The sequence below is a fragment of the Ursus americanus genome, chromosome 19 (assembly GCF_024610735.1).
Source record: "Ursus americanus isolate L20-20 chromosome 19, mUrsAme1.1.p, whole genome shotgun sequence".
Taxonomy (NCBI): domain Eukaryota; kingdom Metazoa; phylum Chordata; class Mammalia; order Carnivora; family Ursidae; genus Ursus; species Ursus americanus.
In genome coordinates, this window is record NC_142145.1 from 22,876,212 (window position 1) to 22,902,407 (window position 26,196).

The window sequence follows — 26,196 nt, forward strand, 5'->3', positions numbered from 1 at the left end:
TGACCGCGTGTGGCCGCTCTAGGACGCGCCGGAGGTCCGCGCTCGGTGATGCCAGGCCAGGCCGGGCCGCGCGGGTGGGCTCGCGACTGATTGCGGGGGCCCTTTTGTCCCCATTGGGTCCCCGTCCGCCTTAAGTCGACCGCACCGTTCTCTGGGTAAGGTGGTAGCGGTCACCTATGAGGACCAGAGCTCCCGAAAGGGAAACGTTTACTATTCTGCTTTTTGTTTTCCAGAGTGCTCCTCGAGGAGTATTGTCCCCTATACTTTGTTCCTGCATGTTTGTGTAGTTTCTAATCTTTCGCTGGGATGAATCTTTCTGTCTTTTAATCACTAAGTGTAAACGTTTAAGCCTGGATGCCGTAAGAAAAAGCAGTGTGCCTTGGAATCAGAATTCACAGCGGCATTACTATAGATCTCGAGTCTCCGTTCTATTCCACTTTATTTATTTATTTATCCTATTTAGGGATACCCTAAACACAAGCATCGCTGGTGTGTTCTCTTTGGGCACAGCAGAGCCTGCTGGACGCCCGGGCCTGCTCTGTGCAGAAACTGCACGTGGTGATCACCACCAGGACAAAAAACTTGGTTTAAATTCCAACGTAAACAAACAAACAAAAAAGGCTATTTCAAGCTCCTTGATTTTTGCTCGACGTACTTGAGGTGGTCTAAGCATCCAGCAGCTTCATAACAGGAATAGAGGTGCTGTGCCTGTGGGGTTTTTGAAACTACCAGAAGAGAGGGATCAAGAACCATTTTGCCCCACCCTAACTGCTTTGCCCAATAGACCATTACATATTTTACTTTTTGGCTTCTTCAAAGCTTTAATTCAAGTATTTATTGAGCTCCAGTTTTGTGGATTATATTATTTTTGAGGCCAAAAGAATTTTTTAAGTATATCATGGCCCCTGGTTTTAGGAGCATACACTGAGGCTGGAAAAGCATGTATTGGAAAGCCAGCAACTAACCATATGAGGGAACAAATGAGAAGACAAAATGAGTGATAAGAATATAGAAAAGGGGAGCTTAGTGGATATGCAGTTATTTAAGAAAAGGTGGGGCTTGAGCTGGGTCTGGTAGGATGGTTGAGACTTGAATTGGTGTTGCCAAAATGGAACAGTAAGTTGGATTTGGTTACATGGGGTCTGACTTAGCAAAGTATTAAACACCAGAACTTGAACTTTATTTATCCTGACACTTGCTTAGCTCAGAAGGGCCCAGAAAGACACACATCATTCCATAGCTGGGTCTTGATCACAACTTAGCGAGGGGTTGCCCACAGCAGTACTCTCCACAGACTTAAATCCCTCTGGAGCTTCCTGCTTACCCATCAAGGCTTCCTACAACTCCTCTTCTCAAGGTTGTTATATCTTTAGAGAATCATGGATAGAACTTTTTATTTTTAAAACTTTCCATTATATGGGAAATTGTAAACATACACAAAAGTTGAGAAAATGTCTAATGAACCTTTATGTGTAATAATCACTCACCTTCATTAGTAACATCTGGTTCATCTTGTTTCACCTACAACCAAACCCTTCCCTTTTAAAGGCAACAAAAACCTGGATTATTTTAAAGCAAATTCCAGACACACTATCATTTTATCCATAAATACTTCTAATATTTAAGGATCCTTTTTTTGGTAAAGTTTCATCACTGTGTAATGATGGTGGGAAGTTTAGTATATAAATATTAAAGATAAGTATTATTTATTTATTTATTTATTTATTCATTTACTTTTATTTAAGTAGGCTCCATGCCCAGTGTAGAGCCCAATGTGGGGCTTGAACTCATGGCCCTGAGATCAAGACCTGAGCTGAGATCAAGAGTCATTGTCCAACCTACTGAGCTACCCAGGCACCTCAAGATAAGTTTTTTGGTTTTTGTTCTTTGCTTTAAAGATTTGATTTATTTATTTGAGAGAGAGACAGAGAGAGCATGAGTGGGGGGGGGGAGCAGAGGGAGAGGGAACAGGAGAAGACACCCTGCTGAGTGGGGAGCCAACATGAGATCATGACCTGAGCAGAAGTCAGACTCTTAACTAACTGAGCCACCCAGGTGCCCCAAGATAAATATTTTTTTAAAATATAACCATAATATTATCATAAAAAGACAATAATTCCTTAACATCAAATGTTCATTCATTGTTTAAATTTTCCTGATCATCTCGTAACTTTCTGAGGCTCATTTGTTCAAGTCAGAAAATAAAAATATACAATAAAAACATTAAAAATCTCTTTTAAAAAACTTAACTACAATGTTATTGTCTCACCTGATGATTTGTTAAAATACCCAGTTACTTATGAATATCCTCTAATAACTCTTCAGTGTTCAAATTTCGCTAGTTATTCCCAAAGAGTCTCATATGTCAGTGGTTTGCTTGAATCAGTATTCCAAAAAGGTTTACATTGCATTTAGTATAAGTTTCTAAAGTTTCTTGTGAACTTTAAAAAAAAGATTTTATTTATTTATTTATTTATTTATTTATTTATTTATTTATTTATTTATTTTAGAGAGAGAGAGAGCACACAAGTAGGGGGAGGAGCGGGGGGGGGGGAGAGAAAGAATCTCAAGCAGACTCTGCACTGAGCACAGAGCCCAACACGCAGCTCAGTCTCACGACCCTGACATCATGACCTGAGCCGAAACCAAGAGTCAGATGCTTAACCAACTGAACATCCCAGGTGCCCCTCTTTTAAACTTCAATAGTTTCTTTTCCCTCTCCTTTCTTCTTGTAATTTATTTGTGGAAGAAACTGGGTCACTTGTCCTTTATGATTTCCCAAATTCTGGACTGGGCTGATTGCATCTCCATAGTTTTGTTTATTTATTTATTTATTTATTTATTTATTTTTTTTAAAGATTTTATTTATTTATTTGACAGAGAGAGAGACAGCCAGCGAGAGAGGAAACACAAGCAGAGGGGGAGTGGGAGAGGAAGAAGCAGACTCCCAGCGGAAGAGCCCGACGTGGGGCTTGACCCCAGAACTCCAGGATCACACCGTGAACCAAAGGCAGATGCCTAACGACTGAGCCACCCAGGCGCCCCTCCATGGTATCATTTAACATGTTTCTCTGTCTCTTGCATTTCCTACCACATGCGAAATAGATCTAGAGGCTTGTTCTAAGCCTTTTTAGTGGACCGAGCTAATAAATATATATTTTTTAAAGTGAAATAAGTCATGAATTCATACTGTTTTTTCAATTCAAGTGTAAGATTATAGAGTTTTTACTTAATTTCTTTAATTGTATACTGATGTCACTTATATAAAAAATCTTGGGTCCTAATGACATTAACATAATTTGATTTAGCTCTGGTAAAGGAACTCCAGCCAACTACTGGATATATCACACTAGGTATGTACAGTCAAAAAACTATTTTCAGATTTCTTTTTTTTTTTTTTTTTTTTTTAAAGATTTTATTTATTTATTCGACAGAGATAGACAGCCAGCGAGAGAGGGAACACAAGCAGGGGGAGTGGGAGAGGAAGAAGCAGGCTCATAGCAGAGGAGCCTGATATGGGACTCGATCCCAGAACTCCGGGATCACGCCCTGAGCCGAAGGCAGACGCTTAACCGCTGTGCCACCCAGGCGCCCCTATTTTCAGATTTCTTAAGAATTATTTTTTTTCCATGTTGTTATGCCACCAACCTGATACACAATTAGATTCTTTTATTTATTTTCCATTTTTAGATATTTTTTATTTTTTTAAGATTTTATTTATTTATCATTTATTTGACAGGGAGAGAGACAGCCAGCGAGAGAGGGACCACAAGCAGGGGAGTGGGTGAGGAAGAAGCAGTCTCCCAGCGGAGGAGCCTGATGCAGGGCTCGATCCCAGAACTCTGGGATCAAGCACTGAGCCGAAGGCAGATGCTTAACGGCTGCGCCACCCAGGCGCCCCTAGGTACTTCTTTTTAAAAATTTGTTTTAAATTATGTAAATTACTTACATGGGTTCCAAAGTCAAAATTATATTCAGAAAAGTATTACTTCCTTCCCTTCATAGGTGACACTTTATTAAAATCAGTTTTGGAGGAACTTCCAATATGACAGCATGAAGTGCTCTATGGACCCTATCCCCAGAAAAACTGGTTAAAATGATTTAAAAAAAAAAAAACAACCAAAAAAACAGTCATTTAAAGTCTCTGGAAATGGTCCTAAGGAATTTAGCAAATGAAGAAACATTTTTTCAAAAACTTTACCAAAATTCAGTAGGAACAGTGAAAGTTTATAGTGTTTGAACTGAGACCTGCTTGCCTCCTTTCCCCTTGCTAATCAGTGAGATGGAACTTCCACTCTAGACTGGTGCAACCAATAACACAGGTCTCCCTCTCCTCCCAGTTCTCCGTCAGAGAGCTGTCTTCTAGCAAGGGCTAGCCCAGCAGTGTTTCTCATGCTGCCCACAGCTACTGGTTGGTGAGGCTAAATTCCAGACAAGTGTTGCTAAGAGGTGAGATGGAGGCTTTAGTTTAGGCACGGCCTAGGGAGAATACTAGGACCCTGATTGCCTTGCCCTGGCTCATAAAGTGGTGGTTCCATGCAGGGAGAGGCCAGCCAAAAAGACCTGAGGCCTCTGACCCACTCAAGTGCCCAGCTCCTAAATTGGTGGTGTCCCTAAATGAGTACATGCCATTGTCTCCAGCTTCACAGATTTGGCTCAGAGATTTTGCCTAAAGGGAGAAGCAGACCGAAAATGTACGTTTTAATCTCTTCCAACATGTTGGCTTCACTTGCAATGGACTGTGGAGACCCCAAGCTTGAGGGCACTCTTAAAATGAATGGAGATGACAGTGAAAGGGAGATTGGTAGAGTCATTAGACATACAGGCTAAATTGTCAGCAGCTAGTTTTCCTAAGGAGGGGCAGTGGGCACAAGACAAATGGCAGGAGCTTACCTGAGGTCAAGAAAAATTCAAACAATGACCTGAGAAATCCCTACAATATTAGGGATAATAACTCTTTATGATGTAAGATGCAAATATTTTCCAAATTTGTCATCTGTCTTTTTACATTGCTTAACAACGTGAACTTCTGAGTCAAAAGACAGTTCGAGTCTTGATTTTACCCCTTTGTATTTGGGTGACCTTGGTCAGGTTATTTAACTTTCCTGAGCCTCTGTTTTTCCCTTGGTGAAATGAGAATAATAATTGCTCTCCTTGCCTCAAACTTTTGTTATAAAGACTAAATGGTGTTTGTTGAAAATGGCTTGTAAAGTGTTATTCAAATATGAGTCATTCCCAAGTGATACCTAGCACATCTAATAATATAATTTATACAGGTAGGAGAAACCTGGCTTCTCTTTTCTCTTCCATTCTCTGCTTAGAGGTAACCTAGATGTGATATAATAGTGGTTTTCTCAAGTCAGTAAACGAACTGACCTATCATTACATCTACAGTTGTAACTGACTCGGAATTAAGGGGAAGGATAATGACTCTAATCACAAATTAGTAAAAGTGGTGGGTAAGTTTCAGAGCCAACAAAGGGATAACATGGCCGACTCCATGACTTTATTTTTCTCATTCAACTTACATTCAGAAACTTTTGTTGATCATTCCATTATTTGAAATCGGTCACTGCTGAAACCTATATAGAGAAAGAGCCCTGAACTGGGTGAGGAAGAGATTTTGAGACTATACAAAATAAACAAAAAACATGACCCAGCCCTTGATTTGCTCAAAGTACTGTTGGACGGGCTAATATTTACATACTTATAAGTAGCTGACATCGTAACTTGATGTCAATCAGAATTCTTGGTTATAAGCATAGAAATCAATTTTGGCTAATTTAAATTGCAGATTGAAAGGAGATTAGAGAGCCCACAGAACTGACAGAAAACATGAACTAATGGAGAAAGCACAGCCAAGGTCTTGCCTCAGTGCCTTCTTAGGGCACCGCCATTGACGAACCACCACTTGAAACTGGCCACTGTTTTCGGCAGCCACGAAGTAGGGAGATGGAAGATTTCCCCCCACTAGCTTTGGCTTCCACAGAGGAAAGGAGCACATTCTACCCCCTGCAACACTATACCCCGTGGGGAGGTGATAAGTGCAATGGAGAAAAATAGGGAGGAGAGAGAATGCTGGGGAGTTCGGGTTGCAAACTTTAAAAGGGTGAGTTAGAGAAAACCTCACTGAGAAGTGACATCTGAGCAAAGACCTAAAGAGGGTGAAGAAGCAAGCAGCGGGGACACTGGGACTGTCCCTGCAGAGAGTGCCGCAGATGCCGAGTCCTGTCTGGAGTTTGCCTGGCGTGCTCAAGACAAGTAGAGCCGAGAGAGAGCGAAAGAGCAGGGAGAGCAGCAGGTGAGGTCAGAGAAGTAGGTGGTGGTGGTGGTGGGCGATCATGTAGTTGCTTTTGTGGCACTATAAGGACGTTGGCTCAGCCAGTTAGGGTTTTGAACAGAGGAGTGACTTGCTCCATTTTATGTTGAAGAGGGTCACTCTGGCTGCTCTGCCGAGAATAGACTGTAGGTGGCCGGGGTGGGGAGACCAGGGAGGAAGGCATTGCAGTCACGCAGGTGACCGTGACTGTGGATGGGTCTAGGGAGTCAGCAGGAGAGATGCTAAGAAGTGGCCACGTTCTGAAGATACTTGAAGATACCCACAAGAATTGCTGATGGGTTTGATGGGAGGTGTGAGAGAAAGGGATGGAGTCAAGGATAACTCTGCGGCTTTTGACTGGAGACATTTCTGTAAACCGGGAGACCAGAAGAGAAGGGTGGGGAGGAAGCACCGACGTTCAGAGCAGCCCTGTCTGATGCTGATGCTCTCGGAGATGGTTCCCATTCCACAGGAGAATGCAAGGCCTAGCTGTGAGTTCCCGGCTCCGGCGAGGCCGGCTGATTGTATCAGGCCAGCTTCTGGAGCTCCTGCCTCTGCCTTTCTCAAGGAACCGGGGGAGATGGGGAAAGGGGAGCTTGAGGACATTCTCTTCTGACTGTTCTATTTTTCTGTGAAACAGGAAACAAGACTGTCTGCCGAAGTGGGGATGCAGGAGGATGTCCGAGGTCTGATGCAGGGAAGGCGTCAGTCACTGGATGCCCGTAATGCCAGCAGCGTTACAGGTTTTCTTGAAGTTCGTGATGACTGAGTGAGACCGGCAGCAGCCACATTCTGCTGCGTGCGCTGTGCTCAGTGCGGGTGGTTGAGTCCTCTATACAGCATCAGATGCAAGAGGGCTGAATCCTGGCTTTGCTGGTGATCTTAAGGGCTCTGCACCTCACATTCTGCAAAACGGGGGATGTATTAGCACCTACACCTCAGAAAGTTGTCGTGAAGGTGAAATGAGTAAATAGATATCAGGTACGGAGAACAGTGCCTGGCTTGAAGCAAGCACTCGGTAGGTATTAGCCGTTATACCATTTTATCCCTTTACCAGCCCTTACCAAAATACCACCTTTCCTGACTTAGTGTTCTAACATTCCGGTCTTGGAATGTGTACGTGGTGGGGAGAAGGGCTGAGGAATAGTTCCTTTACTGCTATGATTAAACTAAATGAGGAGAGAAATAAAGTAGGCCGCCGAACAAAAGGAAAGGAAAAGATAACGAGCGTGAGTAGTGCCCCACGAGTGAATCTCAGTCTAACCACAGAGCACTCCCAAGGGTGCTGGGGGAGGGTAAAGGATTGAGGTAATACTGAGTTTTAAAAGTGCCGTCTATACAGCAGCCTCTAAAAACAAGGTCCTAACACATTTTTTATGCATGGGAAATTTTACTAAGAAAATGTACACATCTCATTATAATTTATATAAAACAAAAGAGAAAAAACAATTCACATCATTATGGAGCATTTAGGCAGATTCCTGGAACCATCTGTAATAAGTTGATCTGGTATAATCCACTCTACTCAAGGCATCCCCCCATTTTTATTTTAAAGATTTTATTGATTTATTTGACAGAGAGAGAGACAGCCAGTGAGAGAAGGAACACAAGCAGGGGGAGGGGAGGGGAAGAAGCAGGCTCCCAGCAGAGCAGGCAGCCCGATGCAGGGCTCCATCCCAGGACCCTGGGATCACGCCCCAAGCCAAAGGCAGAAGCCCAACGACTGAGCCACCCAGGCACCCCCAGTGCATTCCCCTTTAAACTGGTGTTCCCATAAGCAATTACCACATGTTTATTCCGTCCTTTTATCTTAAATGCACAGGTGAGAAAGGCTAAGCAATGTGTAGTTTCCTCGAAGTTAATACTTAATGCTTGGGATGTTATCAAAAGGAACACAATATCAATTGCAAAAATATGATTTTAATTTCAGTTAATTTTATTTTATTTTTTTAATTTTTTAAAAAGATTTTATTTATTTATTTGACAGAGAGAGAGACAGCCAGCAAGAGAGGGAACACAAGCAGGGGGAGTGGGAGAGGAAGAAGCAGGCCCCTAGCAGAGGAGCCTGATGCGGGGCTCAATCCCAGAACACCGGGATCATGCCCTGAGCCAAAGGCAGACGCTTAATGACTAAGCCACCCAGGCGCCCCAATTTCAGTTAATTTTAAAGGCCATTAGGCAAAGTATATTAAACATTAGACAAAAATGTTACTTTGCCAAATAGCTAAAATAAGTCTCAGAAAGTCTTTATTCCACACATACATTTTATATTTCTTTTTAACTGTTCTCATATTTTTTTTTTTAAAAAGTAAGGTCCACGTCCAACTTGGAACTTGAACGCACAGCCCGAGATCAAGAGTTGCATGCTGTACCAGCGAGCCAGCCAGGCACCCCAGCTGTTCTTACTTTTTAATGGAAGAAGTTATATGTATGTATATAATACAATAGCTATCATTGTATCAGAATATCATTGTATCAGGATAGGGAGATAGATCTTACAATTCACATTGACATTGGCAGAGTCACAAATTGTATAAGCATTATTGAAACTGGTTTGCACAGAAGTGATAGCAAGAAAGATTACCAAATCTAAAGATGTTCGTGAACTGTCTATTGAGAGAATCTTTGATGTAACTTACCAAATTCAAAACCAAATCTTTTATGTTTACATCCAGTACTTAAAATGCTGAAGACTAACGAATAAAACAGGTTTATAATGTATTTGAGTTATAAATGGGAACAAAGTAAAAATAAGTAAACTGCTAAAACACATTTTAAAAAAAGACCTAAGCCTAATCTCATAATAGGTGAAGAGTTTTCATTTGAAATAACAATTCTTTATTTAAGATCCAGATAAAATCACCTGTCACGGAGGCCCTTTTTCCTTGAGAAGGGCTGAGGTTAGGAGCCCTGGCTTTGCTACTCACCAGCCGAGATCTTGGGCAAGGCATTTAAACTCTCTGTGCCTGTGGTCTTCTCTGTAAAACAGGTGCAGTGACAGGAAGGGATTTGAGAATTAATTATGCTGATGCTTGTTAGATACTTAGAACAAGGCCTGGTGCTATCCATAAAATTTACTTTAGTGTTGTTTGCTAACTGTACATACCTAGTATGTTAGTGACAATTCAGTGACTCTGTAGGAATCAGTGATTTACTAGAACAGACACTTAAAATTAGGAAAGGGAAAATAATTTTTCTAGGACATAAAAGGACATACTGAAAACCGGGGAATAGATACCCACAAATTTTCCCTTAGTCATACAACTTTAAAAAGTGTTCTGAATGTAGGGATAACTCCCCAAAGATAGAAGTGGCAAATAAGCTTGTATTTGGAAAAAAAAAAAAAAACAACAAGATTAGTCATATGTAAAAGTGTTTATTGGTAAAAAACCTGTTACATAAATATACAAACCATCCAAAGTCATCTGACTTAATTTGTATATTTTACACAACCAAACTATGAACACATTTCTATATAATATCATCTCATGTCAATTTTCTCTTTGAGAGGCACAATTTTTCTTTTCTAAAAAAAGGAAATAATTGTTACTTTAAAATCTAATCCCCAGTTTACCTGAGAAGCCCCTGGCAATAATTATGTAATAAGTAAGAGTCATGTCCTAATTAGGCCCTGTTGAATTTATTAAAAATTTGAAACAAAGCATTAGGCTTTTTCTCTGCTCATATTAAAACATCCTCATTTCAGATGAGGGGGAAGTCTGTAGTCAAATTATCTTGAATATTTTAAATATTAAGTGTTACTTCATTTAGCTTGGCTGTAGAGGGTTTATTTCATTTTAACATTTTAGATGCACATCGAAGTGCAAGCCACACATCATTTAGGAACCAAAGTAGATAATGAATCTGTGTTTTCTATAAAGTCAGCAGTGTGCCTGCACCTGAACATACGTGGTCTTGTTTTGAATGGAAACATGTTGATGCTGTTTCATTATTTACGACAGTTCCTTTATATGGAATCCCAGTAGAGAGCTTTGATAGCTACATGAATGTTCTTAAGTGTTATTTATGCTCGGCAGAACTGATTCCATTTTGGTGAGTCCAACAGAACCCTGGAACTGTTCAAGAATATAAAGTTCTCTTTGAGGGATACTGAATGGGCTTGGGAAGAAAGCTACAGAACATCTGGATGAAGGCAAGGCTTTCCCACTCCCCTAGCCCCTTTGGACTTCCTCAGTTATCTGAAAGCAGTAAATAATGCCCCTTAATAATTATGCTTTGATCTTCATTCATTAGCAACTCCTTTGCAAAGGAGAATGCAGAATTTTATTTCTCCAGAAGCTGGTAATTTTAGAAAAAGAAAAGACAAAGGATAGGGGAAGTCAAATTAAAAGACAACTAATAGAGAAGAAACGATTATCCATTTGATAGCTAACCTTTTCAAAAATGAAAATTGGGGGCGCCTGGGTGGCACAGCGGTTAAGCGTCTGCCTTCGGCTCAGGGCGTGATCCCGGCGTTACAGGATCGAGCCCCACATCAGGCTCCTCCACTATGAGCCTGCTTCTTCCTCTCCCACTCCCCCTGCTTGTGTTCCCTCTCTCGCTGGCTGTCTCTATCTCTGTCGAATAAAATAAAATAAAATCTTTAAAAAAAAAAAAGAAAATTGGTTGCTAGGTTTTACTTAATAAGTGAATTTAAAAACTATACTTGAGAACTGAACAGTATTCTAGTTATGTCTTTTCAGAGAAATGTTTAAAAGTTCTGTATTTTTGTCCCTACAAACATCCCATAAAAACTAGACATAACAAAAACAGATGAAACCAATTCCACGTAAGAACATAATTTCAGTTTTCTTTTTCATACGAAGTATGTACTCTATGAGCACTAAACAAACTGCTCGGCACAGTCAGTACTCAATGTCTTCTCTGCACCAGCAGCCTGGACATCACCCGGGAGCTGGTAAGAAACACAGAATCTCAGGCCCTACCCCAGACCCACTGCATCATGAGGAGTAATCAGCTCTCCAGATGATTCGGATGTCCACTTTCAGGCAGCAAATGAGAGGCAGGGGAAGTGTGTGTCAGAGTCGCCTGGGAACCTGCTGAAAATACACCTGCCAGCACTCTGCCCCTGGTGGTCCAGGAGGCGGGGGGTGGGGGGGTGGGGGGGGTGGTAGGCAGAGGCATATGCATTTTAAAGAAGCTTCAGGGTGATTCTGAAGCAACTTCCTGGTTAAGAAACCATCTTTTAAAAAAAGATTTTAACCAAAATCTGTAACATGTTCACCACGTTAAAGTCAATAAAGCTTACCCCCACAACTCACCCAGTCTCTTTCACAGCATGGGTGCTGGTGCCAGATGAGAACATGTGTTCTCACTTTTCCCTATTAAGTAATTTCTGACAGAATTCTTACAAAATTCCTTCTCTATTCAAAAGAATGAAAATGATTCTCCATTGCTGTTTTTAAAAATAATTATCTTCTTGCTCGGTAAAAGTTTCCATAGAAGATCTGAATGTTTGTTTCTTTTCCAATCTGATGCCATAATGCCACCAACTCCTTCCCACCATGCTGGTAGCCCCTGCCTGTATTCTTGAATTTTTTCTTCAGTTTACATCCAATAGTTGTTACTTGGTTGGTAAAATACTGGTTGGTAAATAGCACATGTGAATAGGTGGCTTTTAATAAACATACATTATATATATATATTTATATATATATATATTCTAAAATATTTATTATGTATCTCATATAGTATATGTGTAAATATATCCTATTTCTCCAGATAAATATGTATTCATTAAAAGCCATCTATTCTCATGTGTTATTTACCAATCAGTATATTACAGGTTTTATATATATATATATGATTTCTGTCTTATTTAAATAAGGAGGCTATATGCCAGTTGGCTTTGTTTTTTCCTTAAAATATAATTTCCATAAAGACTGTACTAGACATACTTACTAAGCAAACATTTTAGTAAAATTACATTAACTCAGCATATGGTCCTGCCTTCAGTAAGCACTAAGCAAAAAACAGGATTTGTAATTATACTTGTAACGTTAAACTCAAATCAAGAGTATTTTTGGGGGTGATTTTGTTTTGACGAAGGTTACATGAAAAACATAAACCTTTCATTTTTAATTTAAAGAAGCAAATAGTGATCTGATTGCTTATTTTATAAAACAGATTTATATAACAGATTTCTGACTTTACTCATCTGTTAAATTAATCAATTGCATTTTAAAATACTCCAAACAGCAGTGCCATTTCAAGCATTCTTAAAATGTTAAATTATATTCAAATTAGTATGACTCAATCTCTAACTGTACATAGAAGGACATATGAACGTACAAATGATGCCCTTTTTCCCTACAGAATATCACATCTAACATACCAAGGACTGTGGAGAGAAATACCAAATAATGTGTACCCTTACATGTAGGTATGAATAACTTTTTGTAGTTAATCTTCTCAAATGAGCACTTAAATTTTGTTCCTTCAAAGCAATTATGTTAGGCACATATAAAGTAATACTACTAACTCTCCAGATGCAATAGTCACTTCAGAAAACTGGTCTCACTAGCCAATAGTTACCCATTTTACTGGGATTAAAAATGGCATTTCCTGGTCTGTACACCTACCTCACTCATGCCCACTTAGCTCTAATTTTGGTGGTTTCAAAAAATTAAATCCATTTTCAGTGGAAAGAGTTGTCACTAATGGTATTCAAAGGAATGTATCATAAAGACATTCCAGGGGCGCCTGGGTGGCTCAGTCGTTAAGCGTCTGCCTTCGGCTCAGGGCGTGATCTCAGCATTCTGGGATCGAGCCCCACATCGGGCTCCCTGCTCCGCTAGGAGCCTGCTTCTTCCTCTCCCACTCCCTCTGCTTGTGTTCCCTCTCTCGCTGGCTGTCTCTATCTCTGTCGAATAAATAAATAAAATCTTAAAAAAAAAAAAAAAAGACATTTCAAAATTATCCAAATAATAAAGAGCACCACTATTAGAACAGGGGGTGTAGCCTTTCCAGTTAAATATGCTTCATTCAAATATGAAACAGGACTAATTTGTTAAAAGTCACATGATGTCAGTTATAATTTATGCATTATATCCCTTCCTTTGAATCATCTAGAAATAAATAAAATGAAAATAGATGTTTTTCATAATAAGCAAACCTAAATTTCTAGTTGGGCAATAAAATCGCATTAATTGAAGCAATCAAATTTAAGATATTACCTTTATTAAATAAAAAAGTTACACTATGATTTTTATACACTGTTGAAAACAATGACTATTTTGTTTATTTCTCTAAAGACAGCAGTACTTCCCATTTCTCTCTCATGATGTTATAGTTAAGCCTCAATTTAGGTCCAGAATATAAACAAGGTAGATTTTTTGCATGTCTCTAGATTTATCAACTGCAAAGGAATTTCAGAGCATGAAGATAAAATGAGGCTGAAATAAAAGAACTTTTAGATACTGACAGCTTGTCCTTATAATCTGGTTAAATTTGGTTTAAAATTCTATACTCATATCCACAGAAGTAAACTTCTATTTTAGTAACACTAAAAGTAAGCTGGGAAGAGATTATTAGTGTAATAGTACATAGCAAATACTTTGGCAAGCATGAACAACAGCACAAGGTGAAGACATTTACAAATACACTTGTAACATCTCTTTGATGTGGTAGGAGTTAACAAATCAGAAGAAAAGGATTATGGTTATTTGACTGCAGGGTGCTGGTGGGCATTCACAAAGTAGCCAACACATTGATCCTCAATGGAAGTACAGATTCATGAAAAAAAGAAGTCAAGCAAAGCAGTGGGGGAGAATAAAACACAGAAAAAAACCATAAATTTGAGAACATTATCTCTTTTTGTCTGAAAAAGAAGGGAGGTTCCCTGAAGCATGGAAAGTATTTTTCAGTGGATGTCCTTCTATTCCGTTATCAGGGGAGGGCTTAATGCCGATTCTGGCCAGTCATACACATCCGGCAGCAGGGAATCATATTCACTTCGCCATATTCTTTCTCTAATGTATTTGGCCTTGTCCTCAGGTTCTGGGTATCGGAAAGCCATTTTGTTAGCATACAGGTATTCTGTAACCTGAAAAATAAGTAAGATTACTGTGTAGGCTCTGAGTATTAATCTGAGAGGAAAAGTACTATTAAAACACAAAGAAATGAATTTAGAAGAATGACGTTTTTCTTTTTTCAAAATAAAAAATAACATTATTTTGACTCATTTCAAAACATTTGGAAACTATTAAAAACTTGAAAGATGAAATAAAAATAATCTGCAATCTTACCGTAAATTTTATGTGTTTTAAAGTCACCGCCCCCCATTATTGGCATTTCCTTAATACTTCAATCTAACAAACAATTTTAAGCTCTGCTTTGTGTGAGCCAAGGAGCCCTACATGGGTGACCTGCCTACCCATGTCCTTCCCCCACTTTCAAATACCATGTAAGAGAGTCTACTTCCTACCCACAGCTGACTGGACTGAAGTGAAAACCTAACCTAATGTAAGCCAGGTGTTTTTGCTCTAGAATTTGGATTAAGAGACACAGAAATTATTATAAATCAGGTGTTGGACACTAGAACTATAAGGTCAAGTAAAGTTAGGGCTAGGACCTACACATGCCAACTCACCACCTGCATCATGGAGTACCCGGCATGTTCCACGTGCTTTACATGTACAGCTCATTTAATCCTCACAAGAATCCTATGAGGTAAGTACTGGTAGTATTATCCTCATTTTACATATGACACCAAAGTATGAGGAGTTTAAGTAAGTAACTTGCCCCAGGTAGTTAAGTGAGAGCTGTGTCTCAAACCCAAAGCATTCAGATTACAGATCCCAGGCCGTCAACAGGTAAACCAGATTACTTCCCACCTCATTTGGCTTGAGTGGATTTCTGATAGTAACCAGGCCACACACCATGACTGGTGATGAGGATAAACCCTCTCTGAGCCTCAGTTTTGATGTAAAATGAGGTAGTATGAAAAGCTTCCTCACAGGATAGCAGAGTCCTATTATTTAGTAAATCGTCAAGTTATGGTTTCATTTAAAAAAATATCATAACACATGATTAAGAAATTTCAAACAATTATGGCTTTTCCTCCTACTTCAATTCCCATTTCAAATGGTGACCAGTATTAAAGTTTATTTCAATTTTCTAAGAAAAAAATTTAACAAAAAAATGAAAGTTATTAAAAATAACCTTTCATATCAGGGGCTCAATCTCACTGTATTTTGTGATGAAAATGTGTTTCCATTCTTTTCTCGCCTATTATAAGAAACATATTTGTACCCACAGAAAAGGCTGGGGCAAAGCATGAGATCGGAGATGCTCACTAGCTGTGGGATGGGGTAGGGGACAGAAACAAAGCACTGCCTAGTCTCCTGATCCCTTGCTCTTAAAAAGGAAAGCCTTAAGCCAATGAAGAAGGAGCAAATTCTCTACCCTGGGGAAGGGGGAAGAGGCATGATCCTGGGGCTACGCTCCTATACCGTCCCTTAAGCACAGGTATCTCCTCCTGTCATATGACCTTTCATCTGGCATTACTGGTAATTTCCTAACTGTCTGATATGTTCTAAAATCTGTCCCAAATGTAATATCATTCTATAAATTCTAAAGCTGAGCTCTATTCATCCTAGTTCTGGGCTCTAAAATTCTCAGTTGTTTTGCAACAGTAAGGTATTTAGACTCTTTAGCCTGGCATTTGTGTATCTGTACAAGCTGGCCTTAAGATAACTTGCAAATCCTGTATGATGCCATTTTCCTACCTATACTTTAGATTCCAGCTCAACTGGATTGGCTGTTATTTTTTTAAGATGTTATTTTAAAGTAATCTCTACACTCATCATGGGGCTCGAACTCACATCTCCAAGATGAAGAGTTGCATCTTCCATTGATTGAGCCAGCCAGGTGCCCCCGGGCTGGCTGTTCTTTTTTTTTTTTTTTTAAGATTATTTTTAAAGATTATTTATGTGAGAGAGAGAGCACGAAAGAGCGTGCATGAGAGGGAGGAAGGGCAGAGGGAGAGGAAGAGAATCTCAAGCAGACTCCCCACCAAGTGTGGAGTCTGATGTGGGGCGTGATCTCATGACCCCGAGATCATGGCCTGAGCCGAAATTTAGAGTCAGATGTTCAACTGACTGAGGCATGTAGGTGCCCCCGGTGGTTATTTCTTAAACATATCATCCTCTAATTCCCAATCTTTATTTAGTTTATGAGTGTTAAAATAATGCAAGAATAACATTTATAGTCAAAGGGGTAAAAATTTTATGATCACCAGTATACAGTCAAAAATGTGGTTGATAAATTCTACATCTGATCCTGATGTTTAAGAAAATCTTAGTAAACTAGGGATGAAGATGACTTCTTTAAAAAGATAGAAAATATTTACTTCAACCAAAAGCTAGTATCACATTTAGTATTAAAATACAAGGATGGCCTTATCAATAAGTTGCTTAAAACTGCTCTTAAGGGGGGGAGAAAAAGAGCAATACATAAAAAATGAAGAAAAAAATTACTTGCAAATGATTCAAAATTCAAAATTCCAAAACAGTTAATTGAAAGAGTTAAGATTGCTCAACAAACTAGTTATCAAGTAAATTCATAAAAATTAATACCTTCCCTATATGCCAGAAATGACAAGCGAGGAAACAGATATGGAAAGAAAAATCTTCATTTATTATAAAGAACAAAAAATTTTAAATATCTAGGAAAGCAAGTAAGTATTAAGTAACATACCACGTTTAGAGAAGAAAACAACAAAATTATATTGAATGACTTAAAAAAAGAAACAGACTGTGCTGTGTGGGAAGAGGTGCTGTTGGGAAGGGAAGAGCCAGGACCAAAGACTCAATTTCACTAATTTAATTTGTAAGTCCGATAGTTTCATACACAGATGCACAGTTTCCTTTGAATTAAAAAAATTGATAGAAAAATTCATCCAAAAGAATGCACAGTTTAAATAGATAAGAAAATACTGAAAAACCATAATAATGGGAAACATATAGTATCAAATAATACACATTATTACATACTATAATAATTATTATTTAAGATTATTTTTTTTTTTTTTAAGATTTTATTTATTTATTTGACAGAGATAGAGACAGCCAGCGAGAGAGGGAACACAAGCAGGGGGAGTGGGAGAGGAAGAAGCAGGCCCCCAGCAGAGGAGCCTGATGTGGGGCTCGATCCCACAACGCCAGGATCACGCCCTGAGCCGAAGGCAGACGCTTAACAACTGCGCCACCCAGGCGCCCCTAGATTTTTGAGTAATCTTTGCAGCCAACTCACAACTCCCAAGTCAGGTTGCACTCTCTACTGACTAAGCCAGCCAGGTACCCCCATACCACAATAATTTAAAAGGTGTGGATTCCCCCCCAGGGGCGCCTGGGTGGCTCAGTCAGTTAAGTGTCTGCCTTTGGCTCAGGTCATAATCTCAGGGTTCTGGGATCAAGCCCCACATTGGGCTCCCTGCTCAGCAGGGGAGTCTAGTCTGCCTGAGATTCTTTCCCCTCACCCTCTGTCTCTCCCCCTGCTCTCCTTCTCTCAAATAAATAAATCTTAAACGTCATTAAAATTTATATGAAGTGTAAATTAATACTTACTTTAATAGCGATGTTAAGAGAAACTTCCTGAATATCAGCAAGTGGTGGGTAAAGTCTCCCTTGAGCTAGCTCTTTATCTGTCAATTGATTTGCCAGAGCCTGAAGAGAAAAATAACATTTTATTTTTGTTTGTTTAAATAACACAGGCTAAGGACCTAATAAAATGGAAAAGGGGTTTGGGGAGCAGAAAATAATACAGGTAACATAATTCTCCTTATTTTTAGCAGGAATATGCTTAAAGCATTGCAGAGATTAAAATTGTTCACCACTAAACAAGAAATAACCAGACTGAAGGGTTTATTGACATATTCTACTTAATACATACAAAGTTTGGCATAATTACATCAGTTACTATGAAAATAAACATTAAAATCTGTATTAATGTGAATTCTTCAAAACTCATATTACGGTCTGGCACTCTAATAGGCCAGCACACTCCAAATAAACTAGTATTTGTCCATTAAAAAAATGAAGGTGTTACATTTATCTATGTTGTCACAATATATTACCTTCAGATGTATATACGCAACACGTATAGTACGTGTTGTAAATATGAAAGGATTCATACCTTAACATTCAAACATTTGAAAAATCATGATAAAAAATTAATCTTATGCAAAAGTAGATAGCCAAATCAAAAAAGCAACAAATGAATAACTTCCTTTCCATTCATAAGGCAGATTTAACCTATTTTCTCTCTCTGCTTTTAATTAAGATCCACTCATCTTTATAATTCAACCTGATAAAAGAGCCAAACAATATTTAAAACATTTACCTTTGCAGCTTCTAGGAAAACATGGTCACTAATATGCCGGGTGTTACAGAGAATAACAGCTAAAGCCACGCCTACAAAACATTTTAAATAGTTAATTTAGTAAGGTCACTTTTCAAATTATGAAAGGAACCAAATAAATTCCCAGACTTAAAGCAAGTTAATGGTAACCACTACCCCCAGACGCACCCCCCCAAACAAAGCAGCCAAGAGAAAACAAATCTGAGAGTTAAAATCAAATGATCTTTGTTAACTGTTACAATTCTTATCTCCTAGAATAACCTTAGAAATATCAAATGGCTTTTCTCAATTTAGTTTTTACAATTAGCAAAATTACAATGCATACAATTCATCAACACTTGTTACAAGAAACATCAATTCCCAGCCCACCTCTAACCCTTCCACTTCTTGTTCTAGAGAGGCAGCTACTTTCAATTCTTTTAGCTGATTTTTATATTTCTTTCTCTCAAACAGCTTGCTTGTATTGATTGACTTTGAGTTTTATAGATCACCCACTCCTTCCTGTAGGAAAAAAGTACTTGGCTTTCTTTCACATTTCCAGCCTCGTCCCTTCTTCCAGGATGGTTAGAGCACCATTTTGGCTGAATCAATCAGTAATCAACGTTTGTATTATTATGGCTTCATGAGTGTTACTCACAGCAGAGCCATTATTAACACTGTCGTGATTATTTCTACTCTTCTACATAACTTTTGGTTTTCCCTGAAGTTACTGTCCTGTTCTCCTTATTTTACTTTTTCAGTACTTAAAATTATTTCACACTGAAATACGCATTCGATTCCCTGAATCATCCAGGGTCTCAGTCACCTCATGTACTCTCTTCCTTCCACAGCTAATACAGTTCCTTAAATGCTTGGGGCAAAATCTATTGTCTTCTGATATTTGTCTTGTCTATTCTATGTTCCTTCTTTTCCTCTTCATTCTTGACTATTGGATTTTTAAAAAATCATTTCATTTCCTCCCCTAACATTCTCTCACCATAGCTGGGAAGTTTTTCTAGTCTTCTAGTGGTTTTCCTAAAATGTATAACATGCACCCTTATGTAAATTCCTTATGTAAATTCTAATTTACCCTCCCGCCAGACAATGCAGGTCCCTTGTAAGGGTTTCACTCTACTTAACTGATAAGCTATTAGAGTTGCTTCTTTCAAGGAAATCTTTTTGCTCTGGCTGCATTCGTAGTCTTCTCCTTGTTGTTGTTTGCCGAAGCCTCACAATGATGTTCCTAGATGTGGCCTTCCTTTTATTTATCCCACACGGGTTTCACTGGTTTCATGTCAATATTGTGTATTGAGGTCATTCAACAGGTTCTAAGATATTCTCAGCTGGGAAGCCTATAAATATCGCCTCTGCTTCATTCTCATGCTCATCTTCTGGGACTATACAATAAAGTATTTCAATTAAAGGTATATATCTGTTTTTCTATATTTTTCTCTTTTTTTGGTCTCTGAATCATTTCTTCTGACCTTATAGTTTAATTCTCTTTAGTCTAATCTGCTATAAGTCTCATTCACTGAGTTCCTAAATTTATTTTATTTTTCAATTCTACAATTTAGTGTTACTTGGATGAATCTTTCAAGCTTGGCTTTTATCTCCATAAACACAATAAGCATATTTGTTTCATAGCACCTGTTTGATATCTAGAATTCCAGAGTTTTGCTGCTGTTTCTGATACTTTTGGCTTCTTCTGTCTTGTCTCTGTACGTGTGTCTTTATCTTTTATTTTTTAACTGGAGATGTATTTCAAGATTTGTTAAAGTAACTTGAAGAAAAGGATAGTGTTATCTTGTTCCACAGAAGATTTGTTTGCTTCTGCCAGTCACTTGTGGGTGCTGGTAAGCCAGAACAAAGTCCTGAGGTTTTCTAGACCATCCACGTGATAGTGCAAACAATACCCTATCCCAGGGTACAGCCTTTAGGGTTTCAGCCCGCTAGTGATTCACATAGAATCCCATTCTCAGTAGATGCCAGACTCTAACGCTTGCCCTCCCTTCCATGAAAAGCACTGTTTTTCTGCTCAGTGATTTCTTGCTGATCAGAGAACACTTCCAGTACAAAAGTCCTTCACATGCTAGTTTTCTGAGCCCTAGTTCTCTTCCTACTCTTGATCCAGAATTCCCGGAGTATTTTATTAGTCAATATCTTGTTAGATATTGACTTATCTTTTGACCCCTTAAAGTTTTTATTTTTGTTGTTACTTCATTCAGTTATAATTGCTGGACCAGGTAATTCAAACATTACTGGAGCCCTATACTTTTTTTTTTTTTTTTATCAACAGACTTTTGCCCTCCTGCTTAAAAGTCCATTTTTACCTTTACTACCAGGTCATTTTTACATCTATATTTATAGTGCTGGTAATGGTTAATAATAAAGTTAGGACTTTGTAGTGTATAAAAATAATAAATTGCCAAATTCCTTATTAGTTAAATAAGATTCAGAAAATGACTTTGTTAAAATCAGTAGAAAAGTATTCTTTTCCATGCTCTTATGCCTTTATGTCACAGAAATATTGTTGGATAGAACAGACTGATTTTGAACATTATCAAGTTCTAGAAAGAGATCACTGGTGATGGGAGAGTTTCTATTACAGACACTATGTCTCAAGAGCCAAACACGGTAGAACTCTACACATTAAACAGCTACATGGGAGGAAAAGGAGGAAAATTCATACACAAAAGCACTGGAATATTCAGGCTAAAAGTCTTCTTTACTTTGACAACAGTTATAACATGCTTGCTTGATGCTAGCCTACGTACACTAAAAATCTACCTGTCGTGAAATCTTAGAGCCTACTGCCAGCTGTTCAGGGAGAGGCCCACAAGAAGACAAAGGAAATTCAGGCCAAATCCAACATAGTCTTTCATTAAAACGAATGAACAACTAAGGATCATCAGATTTATAGAAAATCGGGGCGCCTGGGTGGCACAGCGGTTAAGCATCTGCCTTCGGCTCAGGACGTGATCCCGGCGTTGTGGGATCGAGCCCCACATCAGGCTCCTCTGCTATGAGCCTGCTTCTTCCTCTCCCACTCCCCCTGCTTGTGTTCCCTCTCTCGCTGGCTGTCTCTATCTCTATCTCTGTCAAATAAATAAATAAAATCTTTAAAAAAAAAAGAAATTTATAGAAAATGAACAGCACAAAGGAAGAAATATTTAAAAGAATTTTAGCTCTCAGAAGAAACTCAAAAGGATCCTGTAACCTTTTAAAAAAAAGTGGCTATTTAAAAAGAGTGATTTTAAGATAAGATAAAGGTACTGGGAATGAAAAAATAATATTTGAGCCTACTGAACAGATGATATATGATATTAAGCAAATGTTAATTTCATGTGGTATGATACGAGCATTATGGTTATGTTTAATTTAAAAAATTACTTTTTTGGAGATACATACTGCAGTAGTTACAAATGAAATTATATGATGTCTCTGATTTGCTTTAAAATAACCCAAAGAGGAAGGAATGGTTAGGAAAATATGGTTACATGTTGATAACTGCTGAAATGTGGGAGATTGGAACATGGGACTTCATTCTTCTCTCTGCTTTTGTGTGTGTTTGAAAAGTTTTATAATTAAGAACAGACTTTTTTGTTGTTGTTTTTAGTTTTTATTTTAAGTAGGCTCCATGCCCACACGTGGGACTTGAATTCACAGCCCTGAGATCAAGAGTTGCGTGTTCTATGGATTAAGCCAGGCAGGCACCCCATAAAAAAAGATTTTTTAAATGTACACAAAAAGTGCTAAAAAACAGATGAATGAATGAATGCCACAGAACTCCCCCACATTACAGAATTTAAAAAAGGCAGAGTTGAAAATGTGAAATAAAATTTATAAGTCAAGGACAACTGAGGTAATTGACCATGGTCTAACAAAGTTCTATAAGAGAAAAACAGAAATAATGTAAGGAAAGAAATGAGAAAGAAAAAAAAAAATCCTTTGGAAAAGAAGATATAGTGAACTGGCCCCCATACAGATGTGCATAATAAATGGAAATAAGCCCAAACCTGGATGCATCCTGGTAACCTCTCAGAAATCTAAAGAGAAAATTTTAAATATTTTTAGGGAGAAAAAGCTAGTATGGATAAAGAAATGAGAATCTCAATGACATCAGATTTCTCACAGCAACACTAAAAGTGGAGAAATATTTTCAAAGATCTGAGGGAATGACTTTCAATCTACAAATCTCTATCCAACCAAACTATCAAGTGAGAAGACAAAAGAGACATTTTTAAGATATGGAAAAAAACTCAGGAAGTTTTCATCCACGCTTTTTCAAAAGATGTACTCCAGAAAAATGAGACCAAGACAGAGAGGAATATAGCACCAAGACAGAAATAGCACATATGCATGAGAGAGAGGACAACATGGGTCACAAGAAGTAGTCTGCTGTGCAGGGTGCCTGGGTGATTCAGTCAGTTAAACATCTGTCTCTTGGTTTCAGCTCAGGTCATGATCTCTGGGTTATCAGATATGTAATTTGCAAATATCTCTCATTCTGCAGGTTGCCTATCAACTACATGGAATGGATAAAGAAGATGTGGTATAGGGGCGCCTGGGTGGCTCAGTCATTAAGCATCTGCCTTTGGCTCAGGTCATGATCCCAGCGTCCTGGGATCCAGCCCTGCATTGGGCTACCTGCTCAGAGGGGAGCCTGCTTCTCCCTCTCCAGCCTGCTTCTCACTCTCCAGCTCCCCCCATTCTTGCGTTTCCTCTCTTCCTATCTCTTTCTGTCAAATAAATAAATAAAATCTTTTTTTTAAAAAAGATGTAACACCATTATTTTTAACATAAATAATGGTGGCACTTACCTGGAAAAATATACACATTGTTTCCTTGGCCTGGTGTAAAGAGTTGTCCGTCACTGAGTTTCACTGGCTCAAATGGACTGCCACTGGCAAACAAACACCTTCCCTGTTAAGAAATGAAATAAGCTCAATTTGTAAATTCACGTGGACTAACACTGAGGTGAATCAAAACAAAATTAAATCCTGTACTAAAACAGACCAATATATTACTTGCAAACAGGCATAATTTACTATATAACATAATCTTTCATTAAAATTCTTATCAGAATGAGTTTTTATGCATAGCACACATTCAAATAAAATTGAAAATGGTCCACTAATAAACTAAAAACCTCACATTTCTATTTCCTTTAAAAAGTTTAAAATGTAGATGGGCCAACAAATACCATCCTGAATAATACACATGGCTCTCAACATCTGTGAATGAAGGGGAACACATCAAAAATTAAACTGTGATCACTGACTGTACGTCTATCTTTGGCTCTGTACCAGGTGCTTTGTATGTGTTAACTCAGTTTAGCCTGCACATAAAGCCTTATGAGATTATCATCATCTCCATCTCACTGATATAAAAAAAAAGAATCTCAGAAAACTATAGCTTAGACTTCCAAGTACTTTGTAAAAAGTCACACATTACAATTGAAGCAGTTAAACTTGAATCCAGATTTTTTTTTATTCCAAAGCCCATGGTCTCTCTATTATGCTAATAATGCCCTGGGTGGGCAGTTTACGCAACAGATGTATGGTATAACTAGACTATTACCCCAGAAAAATACACCATGTTGCCTTGTTGAAGAAAAATAAGTCACCAAATTTTAGCACTGCGCTCAACAATGGCATATAATGTTGCTAGAATATTCGCTATTTCTTTATTTTTTATTTATTTATTTTTTTTAAAGATTTTTTTTTTTATTTATTTATTCGACAGAGATAGAGACAGCCAGCGAGAGAGGGAACACAAGCAGGAGGAGTGGGAGAGGAAGAAGCAGGCTCATAGAGGAGGAGCCTGACGTGGGGCTCGAACCCGGAACGCCGGGATCACGCCCTGAGCCGAAGGCAGACGCTTTAACCGCTGTGCCACCCAGGCGCCCCTCGCTATTTCTTTATTTTAAAAAAGATTTTATTTATTTATCTGAGAGAGAGAGAGCAATCGAGCACACATGAGCAGGGGAGGGGCAAAGGAAGAAGCAGACTCCCTACTGGGGCTCCATCCCAAGACCATGAGATCATGACCTGAGCCAAAGGCAGACGCTTAAACCACCCAGGCACCCCATAGTCAATATTTCTAAAAGAATTTGATACCTGTGAAATTGAAGAGTACCTGAAAGTAAATTTATAAATCCTTTATTTTTTTTTAAAGATTTTATTTGAGAGAGAGAGAAAGAGAGAGAGCAAGAGAGTGCATAAGCAGGGGAGCAGCAGAGGGAAAGGGAAAAGCAGGCTCCCCGCTGAGCAGGGACCTAGGGCTCAATCCCAGGGACCCTGGGATTGAGCCGAAGGCAGACGCTTAACCAACTGAGCCATCCAGATGCCCCTATAAATCCTTTAAGTATCATTTCCCTACCACAAATCCCATCTGCTCCACTCCTCCTTGGCAAGAAACCACAAAGAGCAAGAAAACAGTAGTTCTCAAACAGGATAATCTATCTCGGAATACTTGAAGTATGACTAAAGTAAGTCATGTTTAGTTCTTTTATTTTTTAATTTTTATTTATTTTTTAAAGACTTATTTATGTATTTTAGAGAGAGGGAGAGGGAAAGCCAGTCCCAAGCAGACTCCGTGCTAAACACAGAGTCCGACACCAGGCTCGATCCCACAACCCCAAGATCATGACCCAAGCTGAAATCAAGAGTCAGCTGCTTAACCGACTGAGCCACCCAGGTACACCAAAAGTAAGTCATGTTTAAACAGCTACCTGGATTAAGTAAGAAATGGTTTACAGAAAACTGAACTATCTCCACACAGTAGGATGGACAAACTGACATGGCACCTGAACACTGGACAGAATAGTACGTGTTTAGACAATGCCTTGTCTTATCTCTAGATCCAAAAATGTGTGTTATACCAAGGCTAATTATTCTCTGAAGTATAGTGGATCCTTGCATTAGTGGATTTAACAGTCAACAATTTGACCCTTTGGACCATCTGAAGATCTACAATATGTATTAATTATTACTTTTATAAGACATACTTTCAGTTTCAACATGACACAAAGGGTAGAAGCTATCTAACTGTGCTAGTGCTGCGCCCAGGTGACCATCCTGAAGCTACAGTGTCAGGCGGCTGTATCATTTTCTACAGATAGCTATGATCATTCTCTACCTGTTCTAAGCATAGCTCTACTTGTGATGAAATTGTGTTTCTTTGAAGATTAAAATCAGTTCATGGTTAAAGCCATATATCATTACAATGATAATGCATGTAATAATATAGATTCTTTTTGTGATACCACTAATTTTAATAGCTTTATAACATGTTTTATACAATATCAACTCTTTATAAGAAAAATGTTACATTCTCATGATAGCAGTAAATTTGGAGATTTAGAAAGATCTTGGGTATCTTCTCTAGAATGGCAAGATTCTACAGCAGTTCATCTTCTTCAGGCTATTTTTTTTTTCTTTCATAATCAACCTACAGTTTAAATGTAGCTGGATCTTAACCATAACCAAGTGTTCATTCTGAAGTTCAAGAATTAA

The 26,196-nt window shown here is 38.5% G+C and overlaps 1 protein-coding gene and 1 long non-coding RNA gene across 6 annotated transcripts in view; one reads left to right on the plus strand and one right to left on the minus strand.

Moving 5' to 3' along the window:
- Nucleotides 1-36: 36 nt before the first annotated feature.
- Nucleotides 37-9,673, plus strand: LOC148108473 (uncharacterized). 3 transcript variants are annotated; one of them, XR_015727631.1, is made up of 6 exons: nucleotides 37-155; nucleotides 1,746-2,681; nucleotides 2,881-3,051; nucleotides 3,740-3,904; nucleotides 6,960-7,337; nucleotides 8,629-9,673. It is a non-coding gene; the product is annotated as an uncharacterized LOC148108473 (long non-coding RNA). The 3 variants fall into 3 exon arrangements; XR_015727630.1 differs by lacking the exon at nucleotides 8,629-9,673 and adding an exon at nucleotides 5,795-6,301 and having other exon boundaries at nucleotides 6,960-8,340; XR_015727629.1 differs by lacking the exon at nucleotides 8,629-9,673 and having other exon boundaries at nucleotides 6,960-8,340.
- Nucleotides 9,674-13,497: 3,824 nt separating this feature from the next.
- The window catches only part of ME2 (malic enzyme 2), a 50,538-nt gene continuing 37,839 nt past the window's right edge, over nucleotides 13,498-26,196 (minus strand). For all 3 annotated transcript variants that reach the window (XM_045790119.2, XM_045790118.2, XM_087869797.1), the window contains 4 exons: nucleotides 23,500-23,602; nucleotides 18,683-18,753; nucleotides 17,908-18,006; nucleotides 13,498-14,384 (listed from right to left, as the gene is read on the minus strand). In XM_045790119.2, coding sequence (XP_045646075.1) covers nucleotides 14,217-14,384; nucleotides 17,908-18,006; nucleotides 18,683-18,753; nucleotides 23,500-23,602 — 441 coding nt within the window. In that variant the 3' untranslated portion in view covers nucleotides 13,498-14,216. The remainder of the gene's footprint in view (nucleotides 14,385-17,907; nucleotides 18,007-18,682; nucleotides 18,754-23,499; nucleotides 23,603-26,196) is intronic.